General features: G+C 38.0%; 1 protein-coding gene across 1 annotated transcript in view; it reads right to left on the minus strand.

Annotated features, from left to right (window-relative positions):
* Positions 1 to 8,006: 8,006 nt before the first annotated feature.
* The window catches only part of CTDP1 (CTD phosphatase subunit 1), a 122,067-nt gene continuing 112,716 nt past the window's right edge, over positions 8,007 to 17,357 (minus strand). The window contains exon 13 of the mRNA XM_067290945.1: positions 8,007 to 9,029. Coding sequence (XP_067147046.1) covers positions 8,888 to 9,029 — 142 coding nt within the window. The 3' untranslated portion in view covers positions 8,007 to 8,887. The remainder of the gene's footprint in view (positions 9,030 to 17,357) is intronic.

Genomic DNA, 17,357 nt, shown 5'->3' on the forward strand with positions numbered 1-17,357 from the left:
ACCAACAGCCTTCTCACATGAGGAAACACTGTGCAGCTTTTGTTCACAGCTCCAAATATCTCCTTCTCCTGTCATTAAAAGTATTGCAAGTTTGTAACATGTAGACATCCATGCTGTGGTCTGATTAATAGAAGTGGATACAACATGGAGAAGTGATATGTGTGTTTCATATCTCCCACAAAAGTGTGGTTTGTGCCGACAGGCTATTTTTGATCCAATCTTACAATCCTTACAGAATAAAACCAACATCACAGAATTCCAGTGCTAAATCTAATGTATATCTCATAGTCATTAGGAATAATTGTAGATTATACCTTGTCCTGGAAAAATGACTGACAGATCTATCTTTCCTTGTTTGATACATACATTCAGATTAATGCATGCCAATCATAATTGCATCGTGAGAAAAGAGGTTTTTTTGGTAATGAATGACTTTCAGACTGATGAGTTTCTTTTCTCTTCAATCCTATAGTCCACCTGGGGCCTCTGCTTTCACCTCTTTAGCTGCCTTCTGAATTTTAAAATACAAGAGAAATTTTTAAGCACAATGCAGAGACAGAGTGCCAGAAAGTGGCCTGAATTACTGACAGAAAGAATCAGCCGAGGAGAAAAGCTGCGACTCGTCCACACAGCCAAGCTGAAATGGCATTTTCACCACTGAAGAAAAGACAGCGATCAGTGAGGCAGATAGATGGCAATTATTTTGGACACAGCTCTGGAAGACACAGAGCCATAGCTCTGATATATATTCAGAGGTGCCACTGTTTTCTGGGACAGCAACTCAAGCCAGAGCTGGAGAGGATGCTAGCTGCACGACCTTGTGCTGCTGAGGTAGCACAGACTTTCTGCATAAATGGGTCCCGCAGCAGGGTTCCCATCTGATCTGAGAGACTGGCTGAGAACTTGGATTCAAGGACAGAAAGGAAAAATTATAGAAACAAAATGGAGTATTTTTCATTTGGTATTCAATGTCAAGGAAAAGAAAGCTTTACTGTGGGTTGCAACTATAATATTAGGAAAGACAAAGTTGTATTATTAAAACATTTATTTACCCAAGTACATGTTGAGCTCTCTGAGGACCAAATGCATCCACTTAATTAAAATAGAGAACTTCCCAAGGACCATTTATAATGGCCCTAAGTGACACATTTAATACTTGTGTCCTGAAATGGTCATACATATCCATAGTGGTAGATCTGAAAATATAAGAAGCTTTTCTGACTTCTTGCTGTTCTCCTGCTAAAAAGTACCAGCACTTGGTCTGAAGGCAACGTGAGGAGGAGGAGGCTGCTGCCTACAGTATTTGCCGCTGACAGTTGATCAATAGCAATGGTAGGTTGTATTTTAGTGAGAACAGCTTGCCTGTTGTGAAAAAGCGACAACATCCAAAATCTGACAGACAAGGCAGGCAAACATTCTCAGGGACTTAAAGATGTTGGTCTTCCTTAATGAAGGGAAAATGAAGGGAACACAGCCCTTCTTGGGATCCTGGGAATGGCCAGGATTTTTTGTTTATTGTTCCTGTGAGCACAGACATATCCTTGTCATTCACTTTTTCAAGATTTGCTGTGGCAAATGTGGAAGGGGCAGAAGAGATAGGTCTGCTTTGTCTATGTCCTATAGGAAACCTTAGATAAGGATGGATGTTTTGTCATTGTCTGTTAAGCCTATATGACTTTGCAATACAGTTACTGTCTACCAAATACGCTAAGAAATTGGCTATGGGAGAGGATAGTGGGTTGGAGGATAACTAGAAGATAACCCTGGATAAGGGTAAATAAAGAGGAACTCCTTGCTCCATTTCTTTATTCTGGTTTCTTCCTGGAGGGTCACATTGACTCACAGTGGACAGTTCAGTGGAAGAGGGCAGCACATAGCAAGCTGTGGACAGAGATGGCAATCCCACAGGTGTGATAGCAAAATGCACTCTTTTCACCTATGGAGTTCAACATTTGCTCAACATCTGCTCTGCTTTTAAGATGCCTTCAAACCTACCCAATGGCTAAATCATTCTAGGTTCTTCTTCAGACGGAGATATTTAGAAGTACCATATTTGCTTATATTCAACCAGATGAGGCTCTTTGTCTTGTCAAGAAACAGAATTAGGACAGAAGGTGGAAAGAAGAAAGAATTTGTCACAAGAGGAGCATCCTCTGCTAAGGGAGCTCTTTGTCATGAGAGAGACTTGGCTCCATTAATGTGGCAGCACAGTGTCTGTGGGCATGAAAATTACAGAGGTGAGAGATCTCCAGTGGGTTTAAAAAGTGTCAGTGCATTTTGGCAATGTTAATGCAAACACATCAAACCTGTCATCTGCTCAGCACACACCATACAGAATCTGTGCCAAAATCAGCCCCCGCCTCTCCAAATAAATGCTCTTAATATGCTGGGCTTGGGATATATGAACAGCGACCTCATGCCCTGGGATCAGAACACAGATCACCTCTGTTCCTCCAGCAAAATGAGAAAGTACCACATACTGTGAAAGGAGTAAATGATTGAACCAGAAACAAAGCTTATACAAAATTGAGCCTCGGCTTTTACATAATTTCTATTTCTCCACAGTTTTAGCAGTTTTGCTTTCCAAGTGCTTGGCATGCTTCTTAGACTTTGTCTTCCCATCTAAAAATCTCAAGTGGTTCAAAAACCCCCATGACATATATATTCAAATCCATTTAATAATTCCTCTTTGGAAGAGGAGAAGTTTGGAGGGAACATCACTCATCAGTTACATCATGTAACCCATCTGTAACCCATCACAATGAAGGGGATCAGTACAAGAGCTTGAACAGAATGAACCCAAAGCCAGCATTCATCTCTAAAAGAAAAACTGGAAGAAAAATGGTCAGGAGAAAGAAAAGAATTCTTCCTAAAGTGCAATGACAACTCTTGCTCTCAAGTAACCTGTAGAGAGCCGCCACAGAAAAAAAAAAAAAAAGCAAAAAACCCAGCCATCTCTATAGGTAGAAGGGAGGTATAAGCAACCATGACATTAGGGTGGAGCGCCGCTGCAAGAAGACAGAGCAATGCAGCAGTGCCTGTAGTGAAGTCAAACAAAATAATTTCCTAATATAAAGTTCTGTGTACCTGGACAGAAATAAACAGCTGATAATGCCAAGGCTTAGATAAAGCATGGTAGAAAAGTCTTCAGGTACAACAGCTAGGACCTCTTGCAGAAGATTAGGTGTTGATATCACTCCCTGTGCTACAGAGAACAAACACTGGCCAAATACAAGAGTCTATCGTAGCTAATTTTTAGCTATTTCTGTTTGCTAAAGCAAAGCAAGTCTTCCTTGCTGTGAAAGAGCCCTTCCCCAATTCCTTGCTCTCAGACAGAAGTGTTGAGGGTAGCAGAAGATCGAACCCCAGCTGACTGGGCTTGGAAGACAACAGGGCTTCTGACAATAAGTCATCCAAAAGCTTCACCTCTTGGAGAAACCTGGGAGTGAGGAGCACACCTGTCTTGTGCCTCCTCCATCTTAGCCATCAGAGAATAGTTAAAAGGAGCTTGTGTGAAACACACAACACTGATCATGCTCCTTGTACTGTCTTTCTTTCTCTCTTGCACATCTCCTCATTTTTAGCTTTTCAATTTGTATGAGTATATTGATGAAAATAGACACAAACCTTTTTCTCCGAGGAGAAAGATCACTGGAGGGTATAAGGGCGCAGTGGAGATCCAGGAAAGCAGCTGCACTAGCTCTCTGAGAAAATAACCTTACAGCTGCTGGGAATCAGCCAGCTGAAAAACTGGCATGGGAAGCCAGCCCATGAGCAAAGGTAGGTTTCTCCATTTGTGACTATGAGGTGTATGATGCTGAGGACTAAAGTTTCCCTAGATGAAAGAATTTCCTCCCTCCACATGAAAGTATTCATATCCAACCTAAAGAAGGGCAGTGCTTTCACTTATTGGTATTATTTGGACTGCTCTGTTACTTTACTATAGTTCATATACATAAAATAAAGCCAGTCTAAGACTCTTAATTAAAACACCTGTGGGAGTTATTTGCCTGTCTAGAAGAAACTGAGACTTACCTAGACAGGCTTTGTGAAATCTCCAGCACTTCAGGCAGTGACTGTGTGTGCGACAGGCAGACCACTGGGGCCTTCATCCTCCTATTGCTTGTGAGCAGCAGTACCACAGCTGCGTGGCAGAGCCCGAGAGCTGCCTCCGGGTCCAGCAGCTTCATGGTGAGGAAACACAAGGGCTCTGCTGGGCCAGCAGCTGGGGAGCAGCAGCACGCCAGCATGGGGAAGAGCCTGTCGATGGAGCTGTGCTGAGAGAAGAAATCTTACATCTAGGGCTGTTTCTGATGTTTCTGCAAGATCAGAAACGTGATCTGATTACAAGATGAGGCCCTGCATAAGCTGCATGTTCTCTTAATGTGCTTTAGATGGGGAGGGGAAAAAGACGGTATAATCAAAATAATATGATAAAATAGTAGCTACTAATAATGCACGAGTAGGAAGTAAAATCTCATTAAAAAGACAGTGCAGAAGAAACTAAACACTGTGTATAAAAGGAAGAGTCTAGGCAATGCATTTGCAGCCATCCAGGCTGCTGTAGCTGCTACTTGGGGAACAGATGCTGCCGCCCCTTGTTCCTCAGAGGCACGTGGGAGAGGAGGGGCTGTGCCAGGCTCTGGGATCCAAACATTTCTGAAACGACAACCGAAGGTACAATGGATAGTAAAAACAAACAAAAAGCTTATGTGTAGGTAGTGGGAACTGGGACATACAGGAAAAAGAAAGCGATGGGAAAATGTTACTTGAAGTGATGGGACTAGCCACACAACGGCTAGGGTACACTGAAGAATATGAGAAAAGGAGACAAATCAAGACAAGGCATGGAGTGGCCCAGACAGTGCAGAATAAATTTGAAATGGGTAAGGAAAAGAAAGAGGACTTGGGAGACTGCTGAGAACAGAAGCAAAAGAAATAATGTCCAGCTGGTGCACAGACCTCCTCATATTTTAAGTTTCACATCACGTAAACATACCTTTTTTATGGTATCAATTTGATTGGCAGGCTTACCTACCAGGGAACATTTCTACTTAAAAAATCTGTTTTTAAGAACTTCTTTCTGCATTTTCTTTTTTAATTAAAAATGGTTCACAAATGTTTTCATTTTGGATACGCCTGATTTAATAATTTATAGAAGACTTCTCATGCTGAATTTTCAGCTACATGAAAAGAGCCACTTCCTTAACAAGACCACTACATATTCATTCTCTGACTTGTCATCTACTGCAATGTTCACTGTAATAAAAATAGGCAGAGCTGAGAAATCTTTAGGTACAGCTCCAAGTTTGTGTGTGTGGATTTTCACGCTTGTAAGAAAGTCACCTATTCTCCAAGCAGTAGCCCCAAGAAAGAAACTTGAGACTTTTCACCTTCTGCAGAGGATGTTACTATGTAACACTGAGAATATTCAAGGGCCCACTGCACATATGCACAAAACCTGACAGTATTTGCATGCTTGGAGTTTTTCACATCTCAGTGCTAAGTGATACTGTTCTCTCTGCTTCCCCTTCCGTCCACCAACACACACACGCGCACACACACACACACACAAAGAGAAAAGCTTGGCCATTAGGGGACAGTTTCTGCTTGTATCACAGGTCCTGTTACATACCTGTATGCAAACCTGTGACATCTTCCCATTCTCTTAAGAAGTGCCTAGGGGAAAATGGAGCAGAAAAAAAAACCCTGCAGGTCTTTAATTTAAAAAGATTGCTTTTTACACCCTTGTTGTGCTCACTCCCCCACTGGATAGCACTTCTGACACAGCACTGCCCAGCAAGTTCAACAGCCTGAGTGGGAGTCTGGTCTTTGCTTCTGCTCTGAGAGAGCCCCTCCTGGCAGCAGGTCCTTGCTAGCTTTCCTATGTACAGAAGTACACAATGTACAACGTCCTAATGTACAGAAGTACATTAGATAGGAAAGAAGATAGGAGAAAAACAAGTCAAGAGAGTTTGGTCTTATGGTTGTTAAATTACATTTAGAACAGCAAGCCAAGGGATAGGGATCATTTTATAAAGAGTCTAAAAGCCATTTCATAAAGCACATTTGTTGCTTTTCTAGGATACTTCTGTATCTTGAAAAAAGTGTAAGTTAGTGGGAGTGAGTGACAACTTCATACACTGAAGGACTTCTTTCAGGCAGGTTAGCCAGGGCATTTAACTTATCATCTCTTCAATTTTCAGTTCCCATTTCTCTGTTATGCCTGAGCAGAGTCTGGTGACTAGCTTACTGGAAACAGCTACCCAAATGAACATGACTCTGCTTTTAAACAGAAAGCGGGCTGAACGCATTCTGGATTGTCCTGGCCGTAAGCAGCGTATTAGCGCCTCTCCAAAATCACCGCGCCAGGTCATGCCACATTCTGAGGGTTTGGGTACAGCGGTTATTAGAACTTCTTGAATAATTAATGTCAAAATAAGAATTATCTGTGATGTAATGGCTGTTACAGAAGTACTAGGCTTTAACTCTAATAGCACACTGCCTACCACCAGCATCTCAATGCGCAGTACTAACTGCAAGCTCTTGGAAATCCTGTAAATGCACAAAACTCTACCCTGGATCAGGACACGTAGATACGTGCAGTTCTCGCAGTCTGGTGGAGAGTCAGTGTTTACACCGGGCTCCAGCTGACACTGGGTCTAGTAGAGGGTTAATCACTTTTAGGACTCCTGCCCAGACACACAATACTAGTTAAACCAAAAGTGGCAGTCATAAAATAAAACTGGGAACAGGATATAGTCTTTCACACCAAAAAGCTTTTCAAACTTCACATGGATGGAATGACTTTTCACTTAACGCTATGAGACAGCTGTCTTAGCAGACAAGGTGGCATCCAAAGAGCAGTTCAAACTCAGACAGAACATTTCTGAAGCAATAACAATCTACTGATTTTTGTTCACTGGCTCTATTTACATTCAGAATTTGAATGCTGTCATAGGACTGTGCAATTGGCAAAGATCAGTAAGAAAGGTTCTCTGGTGAAACACAAGTGGTGGAATCATTTGCAGCATCACAGTGACCCCTAAAGTTGACATTATTTCAAAGTATTTTAACTAGCCTTAACGTAAGAAAACAAAGTATGTAACCCCCCTGACATTCTACTGCTGAATGGCAAGGAATCATCCTCTGATACCTGGGGAGGCTGCATTTAAGTTGCTTAAAAATATATTTTGATTTCCATTTTTTCAAACATCATTTTTTTTTCTTTGTTACAATTCAACTAATTTGGAGAAGTCTGGCTTGTTTTCATGGAGAACTTTAGCAGATGGATCACTGTAGATTTCAGTTCTGTGGCACCTGTGTGAATGTCCAGTCAGCTAAACATTTTCTCATAAAGAAACACTATTTTTGTGTCATGGATGCTGACCATTCTGAAGAGGGAAAGCAGTACTAAGCCAAAAAGATTCTCCTATTTTCTCAATCTTCCCCTTTTTGCCATTATGAAACGTTAAAAGCTAGCCTGTTCTTTGCCAACCAGCTGAGATTCTACTCCAAATCCTCTCTGTTTTACTACTAAGTGACAATACTAAGTATTTCTGCAGTAGAAATTACTTTCTTTTAACCACGATATCTGAATTAATGAATCTTGTTTTGCTCATATGTTTTAGAGAGATTTGTCTCTCCAGTTGCTACCAATTCAGAATAAACCATAGTTCTAGTCTCAAAAATTCAATACCACAGCAATAACTCTTAATATACTTTGGCAATAGTTTGGAGCTCAGTCAAAGAGACACTAGAAAATGTCAGAATTCAATAGTCTAAATACTGAAGAAAAGGCAATTTTTGAGCCAATGTTTCTCTTCTTTGGCTCAGTTATTGCCTGAGCCTGAAATTCCGCAGCTGCTTCCAATATTTTTAATTATTTTCATGCAGAATAAAGGAAGGATAATAAGGAAAGATGCCTTGTGTTTGATGGAAGCAAATGAACTGCTGTTACTGACTTTTGTGATGCAGGAAAGGGAAACAAAACTTACAAAATGGGTTTTTATTAAATGAAAGAAAATCTGTTTTGTGGGTCAAATATGAAATAGAATATACAAAAACTTTACATTAGGTCTCGTCAAAGAAATTAAATCCTATCTAGACTGAAGTAGCACTCATTCTTTCCAAGAAAAACACAAGTGGGTGAATATCCTTCTTATGGCAGTACGGGATCACACAGTATGCTGTGCTAAATTTCCAGGTTACAGAGAAGAAAAGTTAAAAATCTAAATGGTGTCCCTAAACAATCCAGCTATTCCACAAAGAAACTTAAAAAACATGAGTTTTGATCATTATGTATTCTTTTAGAAGCAAATGACAGGTAAGTCAAGTGCAGAGTTCACAAAGCTTGCATATCACATTCTCTGTTTCTATACAAATATAAATTGTTCTTTTTTATTTTAAAAATCCTTTTATATTTGATAGCATTTATTTGTGGAAAAGGATGACCAGATCATCAGGTTCCTGCTGTGTTACCCAAACAATTTAATCTCTTTTATCGCCTTCTCTCTTTTGAAGACTGTTACCCCTAAACCACAGACTGCAATATTTTAAAAAAGTTGCTGTATATTCAATCATAAATCTTTGTATTACTGTCCTGTATATGAAGGTTCTGCAGAGCTCATAACATGTCTTTGGCATAGCATACCAAGTCCCATTTAATACTTTTTTCTTTTAAAAAAGTATATTTTCCTTTAGTAAAACACCTTAAAAACATCTATTTCTGATTTTGTAAAATAATGTGTCACCTCTTATGTTGCTTTGCAAAATATACACACACATTTTGGAAAAACATTGAGAACTGACATTAGGGACTCATCTGAAGTCTGATCTGTTTATGAGAAGTAAAACATAATTACAAATCCCCTCTTTTGTATGAATGTCACATGAAGTCATTCAATTCAGCTTCAAGTGCTGCTGCCATTTCATCTGCTTCAGAACTGCTTCCTTCCTCATCCTCATTACTCGATTCTTTACTGGATTCACTGGCAGCATCATCTTCCTCCAGCTTGCGCTTGTGACCCCTGAAAGAGTAAACAGAGATAATGTCTGTGAACAGAGGTACCTGACTGCTCATTAACACAGACCACTGTTCTTTAACAGGAGAAAAAAACATGGAGCTAAAGGACTCTAAGCTTGTTTTTTGGATCTAGACAAAAAAGTAAAACACTTTAAAATGAACTAACTACTGCACACACACACCTGATTTTTTAATTGCTGTTATGTACTGTCAGCTGTGGATACAAAAAACAAAGTACTGTTAATTTATTATTCTCATTCTTTTGAACAAGGAATCAAAACAAAGTATAAGACCATTTGAAAAAATGAGTTGATTTACTTTCTTCTCATGTCCTGAAAGAAAAAAAAATCTATCACTTGAATACTAGAAATGAGAGATTATCAAAATACATTATATTTTTATAATACTTTGAAATACACAAATTTCTTTTTTTTTAAATAAAAATAAAACCTTAACTGATCAGCCAAATCAAGAACCATGAATATACTAACAAAGGAGTAAAATAAATAAATAAAACTGAATTGTGCTAGCCTTACAGGAGACACAAGGCAGCAGGTATACATTATAATGGTCAAGAATGAAATGACCAGAACCGAATCTGTCTAAAACTATATGGACTAAAAAGCCATGAGAATCACTACTAATGCTAACTGCTTGACTGCTCTGGTCAGTATCTCTGTAAAGCCTGAAAGGGTGCAGAATAGATGAACCTATTTACCCATCCTTTAAATTTCTGTGGCAAAACCTTTCCCATCGTTCCATCTGGCCTATGAGTGAAAAGAGCCTGCTCTCCTTCGGAGGCTGCATAAAAAAAGATGATGAAATTCTTGCAGGTGAGATTTCTCCCATTCTTGTCAAAATGCTTTTTAGAATTTTGATGATGCTGTTCAATTTTGTGCACGGATCAAACCTGGGTCACTTTTCTTAGTTTATTTATTCACACATCATCAAATAATGTTCAGTAAATGTATAAGATAGCTTATCTTACTAATGAAGTCAGAAATTCCTTTAGAGCAAAACTGAACTAAATCTGAATAAAAGCCAGAAAACATCTACAATAAGGCAACTAAATGCCACAATAAAAAATAATGTGAGAATAATGACTAGCAAATTTTGAACCTTAATTTAAAATGTAAGGCAAGCATCCTTATAAAGAAAAGATTGCAGTTTGCTCCTATGACAATTCCTGGATTCCTTTACAATTGTAAAACCAAAATCAATTTAACTTTTAGTTTTAGTTTTCCATCTTGGTGGGAGAATGACTGCTGTTGAGAGACTGTACAACCAATTTAGATAAACATTACGACTCTGACATTTCATGTTTGGTGTGACTTTCTGGAAAAGATTCAGAAAAGTCAAGATTTGCCTCCGGAGACAGTGCTGTATTTCCTCTATAGCTAAAGCAGGAAGAGTGGCTTTATGCTGTGACTCAGCACCTCTGTTAAGACTGACCTCCCTCGAGTAGCAGCAGCTTTGTGAATACCTCTCAGAAAGCTTCTCAAATTGTTCTTAGAGCAGATAAAAGCCAATTCTGAAAATCGCTAATCGTCCTTAGCCCCATGACCTTTATCATCCTCCTCAACTCTGCGGGTCAGCTGGACAGGGATCGTGCTTGAGCTCTCCTGAACTGAGTTCTCTGTCCAGAGGAAAACATACCCACTGCACCCCTGTCTTCTTCCTTGCTTAGATGGATGAAAGGCAGCTTTCTCTTTTAATGAAGAGACATTCACTATAAAAGACATATGAAGAGATCTGTTAATATGCATTTCTAATTTTCTGTCTAGGAGTTGGAGGAAGGTTTCCCCCGAGAGACTGTTCCTTTCTGCAAGAGCACTGCAGTATCTAGCAACGCACATTAATGTCCTGGAGGTCTCACTGCACCAACTTCCAAACTTGCGTGCTGCCAAACATAGGGGTCTCGTTCTTCCCTTTTACATAACAGGCCACTGCTTGTTTTGTCACTTTGGAGTAGTACTGCTAGTCTGAACAACAAATTTCTGAGTATTTCCAGAGAATTAAGCACAGTTTAAACAGGAAACTGATGTGCACCATACCCTGCTGAAGGAATCATGTTCCTGGTTGCAAAATATCTCCAAGGAATATCTAATGCTTCAGCTAGGACATATCCATAAGCAAAAGATTTTGGATTTGTGTCATCTTAAAATCTCTTTCCTCTGCCAAAAGGGAATTTTATATCAGACAGATACTTCTGAGGCAAAAATAAAGTTGAGACTTTGTATTGCATAGATTTCATGATTAACTGTAGAAAGGCCTTAAAAAATCCTTCCTTGATCATTTGATCAATATTCAAATAGGGAAAGATGTGCAAAGCGGATATCTCTTAAATAAACTGTCCCTTCCACTGTTAGGTGGGGTTTCATTAAAAGAGAATGCATACAATTACAATAATGAAAGATTAATAAAATGATCTTTTATCTTTTGGCAGAAAAGGTTAAAGAATAATTTTCAACAATGACCTCTTTACTTGTAAGAGCATAGAGAAAGAGCATAGAGCAACAGAGACCTTTGATAAATACAGACTTGAACTGTGTATATCCAAAACAATAAATATAAAGATGAAAATTCAAACTTGTGAGCTTCTAAACAAAACTGAAACACAAAGCAATTTTATTTATACAAAACATTTTTGCTGCTATTTCCCAGAAACATTAATCCTCAGAAATCCAGATTGCTTGATTTGTAGACTGGTTCACTGACATTTGAACTCCCCTTTCTCAATTTTTCAAGGAGTCTGACAAAACAGGGTGTGAAGTCAGGAGCTGAGTCAGAGTCAAAAAGTTAAGAGAACAGTACTATATTGACCTGTTTTTCTTTTATGTTGCATCAGTGGGACCAAAAGACACACTGCTGCTGCTTTACTGATTACTTCCTCTCGATGTTAGATTTTTTCCTCTTTCAGTATAGGGTGGCAGGAATAATACTCTAGAGAGGTAAGGCTGAAATCCTAGGATTTAATCTGGGGGCAAAATTCCAAATAAAGAAAAAGGGGATGAGGTGAAGGCATTTCATGGTACGAGTCTGAATGTTTTGCTACCTAACCTCAAATGTGGCCTGCTGAGGGAGTTATAGTGCACTAAATGCAGCCTAATACACAATAAAAAGCAATTTCTCAGATGTATTAGTGATTTCCATGCAGCTTACATTAGCACACAGTTCAGACAAGGAAGCACTCAGACTAAAAATGCCCAATAGGAAGAAATCTTAGCACATTTCCACTAAAAGCTATACAAATGTATGTAGCTTGAGTTTCACTTGCTCACTTCATGATGATTTCAGCCTTCAGAGAAACAGCACTCTTTTAGTCATTAATGATACTATGAGCTACAGAAAAGTAAACCGGGAATTAAAGAAAGCTGCAAGAGTCTTACTCAGCATAAGAAGAAAAAAGTTGTGCTCATTTGACGATTAGTGGATGAGGACTATACACTTAGCAATAACCAATAATAAAGAATTATAGTACAATGGTCACAATTGAAACATTCCTGTTCATCTCTTTACACCACTGTTTATATATATGTACAATGTTTTATAACATTACATCCATTCAAATTCGTGATATTATACCTATTGAAAAATAAAATCAACAATCTACCAGCAATATGGAAAACACACAACTGCAGGTTATGTATTAAGGAATAAGGCAGGACCAGCAGTCTTTTAGAACCAGCCCAGATACTGTAATTTTGCCGATACCTAAATCAGGAGCAAAGATGCTATAGAAAAAAGACCTACGAAGAAACACATATCTCAAAGACAGTTGATTATTTCCTACTGAGAAACTACTCATTTACTAAGTAATTAAACCAAAGGCTAACAAAATTACTAATTCATGCAACAAAATCACCTTTCTAAATAAAGCTACTCCATAGCAGCTAAATTTCAGGAAGGACAATCAACAAAATACAGGGACCTGAAATATTCAGTATAACTAGTTAATTAAAGACTGGGGCTCCATTCTACAAAAAAACTTTTCAGAAAACTTCAAGGGACAGTCCTGACATATTTCCATCTCTCACTCAGTTGTATTAAACAGTACTTTCGAAAATGTGAAAGATTAAATGCAATCTATTTTGTCAGCTCTTGTTCTTCTGAAAAGGACAGAACAACAGCTCTATTCAATCTCAACATGAAAACTTCCTCGTTCACTCAAAGGAAAAAACATCAACAACAAAAAAAAGAAAACTCAGCTAAATATTAGTCTTCTGCTATAAAAAATGAAAAATCTCTTGAGAATGTGAGTATTGTTCTCATTAAGAAGGATGGAGGAAGAACATCAATAAAATAATGCTGTATTTTTTGTTTGCAAATTCAGAAAAGACAGATAACATCACTTGAATCATTATTATTTTCAGAGAAAAGCGGCATATCCCCATGGCAGTATATCTATTAACATAACAATTTTAAATGTATATTTTCCCCATTATTCTGTGCCCACTCCTTGTTATTTCCAGTTTCTGAGTGCATAACACTTTTAAGTGAAAAAGTTAATCAAATGCAGAGTTCCTTCTTAATATTTAGAGAAAATGATTCAGTGGTATATTGTAGACATCCATTAGCTTGCTTTGCACTTTAAAACTTAACTTTGCTTTACTACTATTAACCAACAAACGCATGGAAAATAGCTGAATATTTTAAACTTTATACACAAATAATTAAACTTTCCAAAAGTCTGAACTTCATTTCCTTCTCATGGTCCAGCGCTCATCTCAAATACTCTGAAGTTGTAATTCTAAAGCCCTTTTTCTTTTTTAACTATACCAAAGAGTAGCATTATTAGCTGGGATAGAGAAATCTTTCTAAAAGAAAACTGCATTTTTAAAATACAGATATTTAAATAAATTATTGGTAACTACAAATGTAATTCATAATGATATTAAAAGTAAAAGCACTTGTGAGTATACCTGCAGAAAGGTTATTTTTAGGAAAACTTAATACGCTGAATGCTAATGAGAAATATTCCAAGTGGTATCCATCTGAAGAGGCTGGAATAGAAGACACATTACAAAGTTGCAATAGAGCATGGTCAATGCATGTGACAAACAAAATAGGGAAAAATATTTTAAATCAAGATTTATTCAGCTATTGATCTGCTAAAATGAATCACTAAATTATGACTGCAAAGTACAATTGTGAGTTGAATAAAAACTCCATTCTTACCATTTTCATTTATATTTAGTTGACTGTCAGAGCTACAGAGAAGAAAACAGTGAAAAGGGTCCAGTATTTGTCACTTTTACTATCGTAAGGCTTTAATTTACAATTAATTGAAAATAAATAATGTTGGAAAAAACATTTTTGCTATTAATTGAAAAGCAGATTGTGTCAGATCTGTTTTGCATCTAAATGGCACCCTTTTAAGAAATACAATGCTATATTAACATAGAAACATCTAATAAGGAAAGGAACTAAAAGTGAAATGCATTTCCGAACCTTTTTTTAAACAACCGCTACAGAAATCTGCAGCAAATATTTAAATAAATTATCACTTATACTTTAATCACAAAATACCCATAGCCCCGACCCCTACTCTGCTGAAAAGTAAACTTCTAAATCATTGCAAACAGGCCTGTTTTTCTAGTAGCTTCTAAAACTTGTAGAGTAAGAAAACCAAATCTGTAGACTAAACGTGTTTAATCTTTCACAAACAATCAGCTTATAGCTTTGACACCAGAAATCAGGATTTATACCTGGTATCACATCCCGCATGGTTGCTTCCAAAGGAGAATACTTGCATAGCACCCACCAGTGGCTGGGAACACAATAGTTCGAGAGGGGCATTTTGAAACAGCTGCTACCTTCCAACGCTGTGCAATGAAACCGCAGGCAACAGCAGTGCAAGATTACCTACGCTGCCTCAGCCCCACGCTGGAAATCAAATGTCCCAGCTTCCAAGCATGGCGAGTCCTCAGCTTTCTGTAAGCTCCCTCCATGATGGAGAGAAGAGCGGTGGGGAGCTCTGTAACGCAACAGGAACCTGGCTTCCTTTAACAGGAACTAGACTATGAGACCAGTTTATTTAGACTAGTGCTGTGGCAGTATCCTGGAGTTGTCATGAATCAGACCTGATAAACCAGGACAAATATTCTTTTTCCAGTTTCGAAGTCACCAGCCCACTACTTGGCTCACTAGACTAAAGGGCACAAGAACATACTGACTGTAAATCAATGTCGTGGGCATTCATACATTCCACAGGAAAAATAAGATGATTAAACTTCTAAGGAAATGCGCCATGTTTGGCTGTTATATTTTCTTGACGTGGGAGGCACGGCCACATCCTTTATGTATGCTTACTACAATAGTAGGTGATTATCTATAGCAGACTTATAAAGCTCAGGGGTCCGGTACGTGCCATTTGGCAATTTGTCTCAGACATTTCTGCAGGAATATTAAACTGTCCGTCCTTGTGCTCCTCCCTGGTTCTGGCATAGCACACTGCCAAGCATGTGGCCTAAGGGCAACAAATAGCATTAGCCCCATGCTGGCTAGCTGAAGTGTGTGTTCCTGCTTTATACTAATGCTATCACAAACAGGATAATATTGAGTATCACAGGAAAAAATGCCAGACACCTCACATAATTTCTCAGGAACTCATCCAATCCTGCAGAGTGATCCAGAAATCCAATATGCACAAAAAAACATATGGAGGATGTTTACTGAAAGTACCAGTATTCAGAAAACAAACGCTGCAGTTGGATGTAGCACCTTACTGCGCAGCATGTTATCATTCTTTACAAAAACGTCTTAGCAGAAACAAACCAATTCCAACCGGCAGCTCATGAATCTGTGTTAAGTAACGTAACAGCAAAATGCGATCTATTTAAATTCTATTGTAGCTGTACAACTTCAGTGACTTTCTGCTTTAAAACTTAAGAGAAAGTTTTAATGGTGAAAAAATATTCTGAAAACTTTTAAAACTGTTTAAAAAGCAGCTTTATAGATCTCTGGAATATATACTCTATTGTATATCACAAGTGACTTAAAGTGTTTTTGAAGTCAGAAAGTTACAGAAAATTAAGAAGAAATCTATAAATTAACACAATGTGTCAATGACACTACTGGGTAAATTTTGCTAAAATTTCTCATTTGTCAAGGTTGCATTTTTTTGATATTTAGAGCAACAGAGAAGTTTGATAACCAGCCCACCTTCCCCCCAACTCATTGAAAATCGTTATTGCTTAACAATTAAACACTTGCCTGGCATATTTGAAAACCAAACAGTGTAGCAATAAAGCTTTAAAATGAAAGACTATTAATTTTCAGTGCACTATAATAATAATTACATTGCATACAGCAAAGCTGAAAAGCTGAATCTACAATTTTGTTTATACTGCTAAATTGCAGATAGGTAAATTATGCCTATAAAATACTACTAGTTATTTTATTAACTTCATGTCATTTCACAATAATCTATGCGGATGCTATAAGAAAACATTTACAATGTACAACATGGAATGTTTCTTCAAAAGGAAAATGTGACAATGGTAGTTTTATATCACATAACAAGGTGATCTTGTCATTAATTTGTAGAAGAAAACAGAAAATTAAATATCCTTGTCAATATGTGGAATGCTAGACTGTTATCTGACCCTTTTGTAATGGAAAACGTACAGATGCATTCTGGCATATAATCTCTTTATCCTAATTTAAGCAGATACAAGCACGATGATCTATTCTCCTTTCCTGGACATCCCACCTTCTCCCCCTTCTAGACAACTGCATTTGAAATAACCTCCCAACAGGGGAATAAGCCGGTATTCAGACAAAAAATACATGTCAATCAAGATGAATATATTTCTTTTTAAAGCTAAAACAGACCTTTGCTTTTTGAATCAAGTTCTTTCTACTGCCTCATCTAGTTTACAAATATTACCTGTTCTGACAGCAAATGTCAGCAGCTTGTGTAGTTAAACTGGTACTGCAAATAGTCTATATGCATACACAAACATACAAAGCCTAGAGAATTTAACCCCAGTTTTGAAGACCCAGCTTTGTGTTCTAGCAAAACTGCTATCACCTCTACTAATATCCAATTTAATAGATGTCCTTTAAATAACAGTAAGCAAATTCTATGTAATTTGCATCAGAAGAGATGCGTTTAAGGAAAGTTACTTGTTGATCAAAGAATGATGGAGCAATGGTACTGCAATCTGTGCCTCTGACCTGTTTTCATTCTCTGAACTGCTTCTTCAAGCCACTCACCATTTGTAGCCACTTAGATGAGATCATGACCTGCAGTGCTCCTTTAGGCCAAGTGTGAGGTCTGTAACAGCGTAAACCTGTAAAAATGTCTCACACTCCTGCACAGCACATG

Source organism: Apteryx mantelli, chromosome 2 (assembly GCF_036417845.1).
Source record: "Apteryx mantelli isolate bAptMan1 chromosome 2, bAptMan1.hap1, whole genome shotgun sequence".
NCBI lineage: Eukaryota > Metazoa > Chordata > Aves > Apterygiformes > Apterygidae > Apteryx > Apteryx mantelli.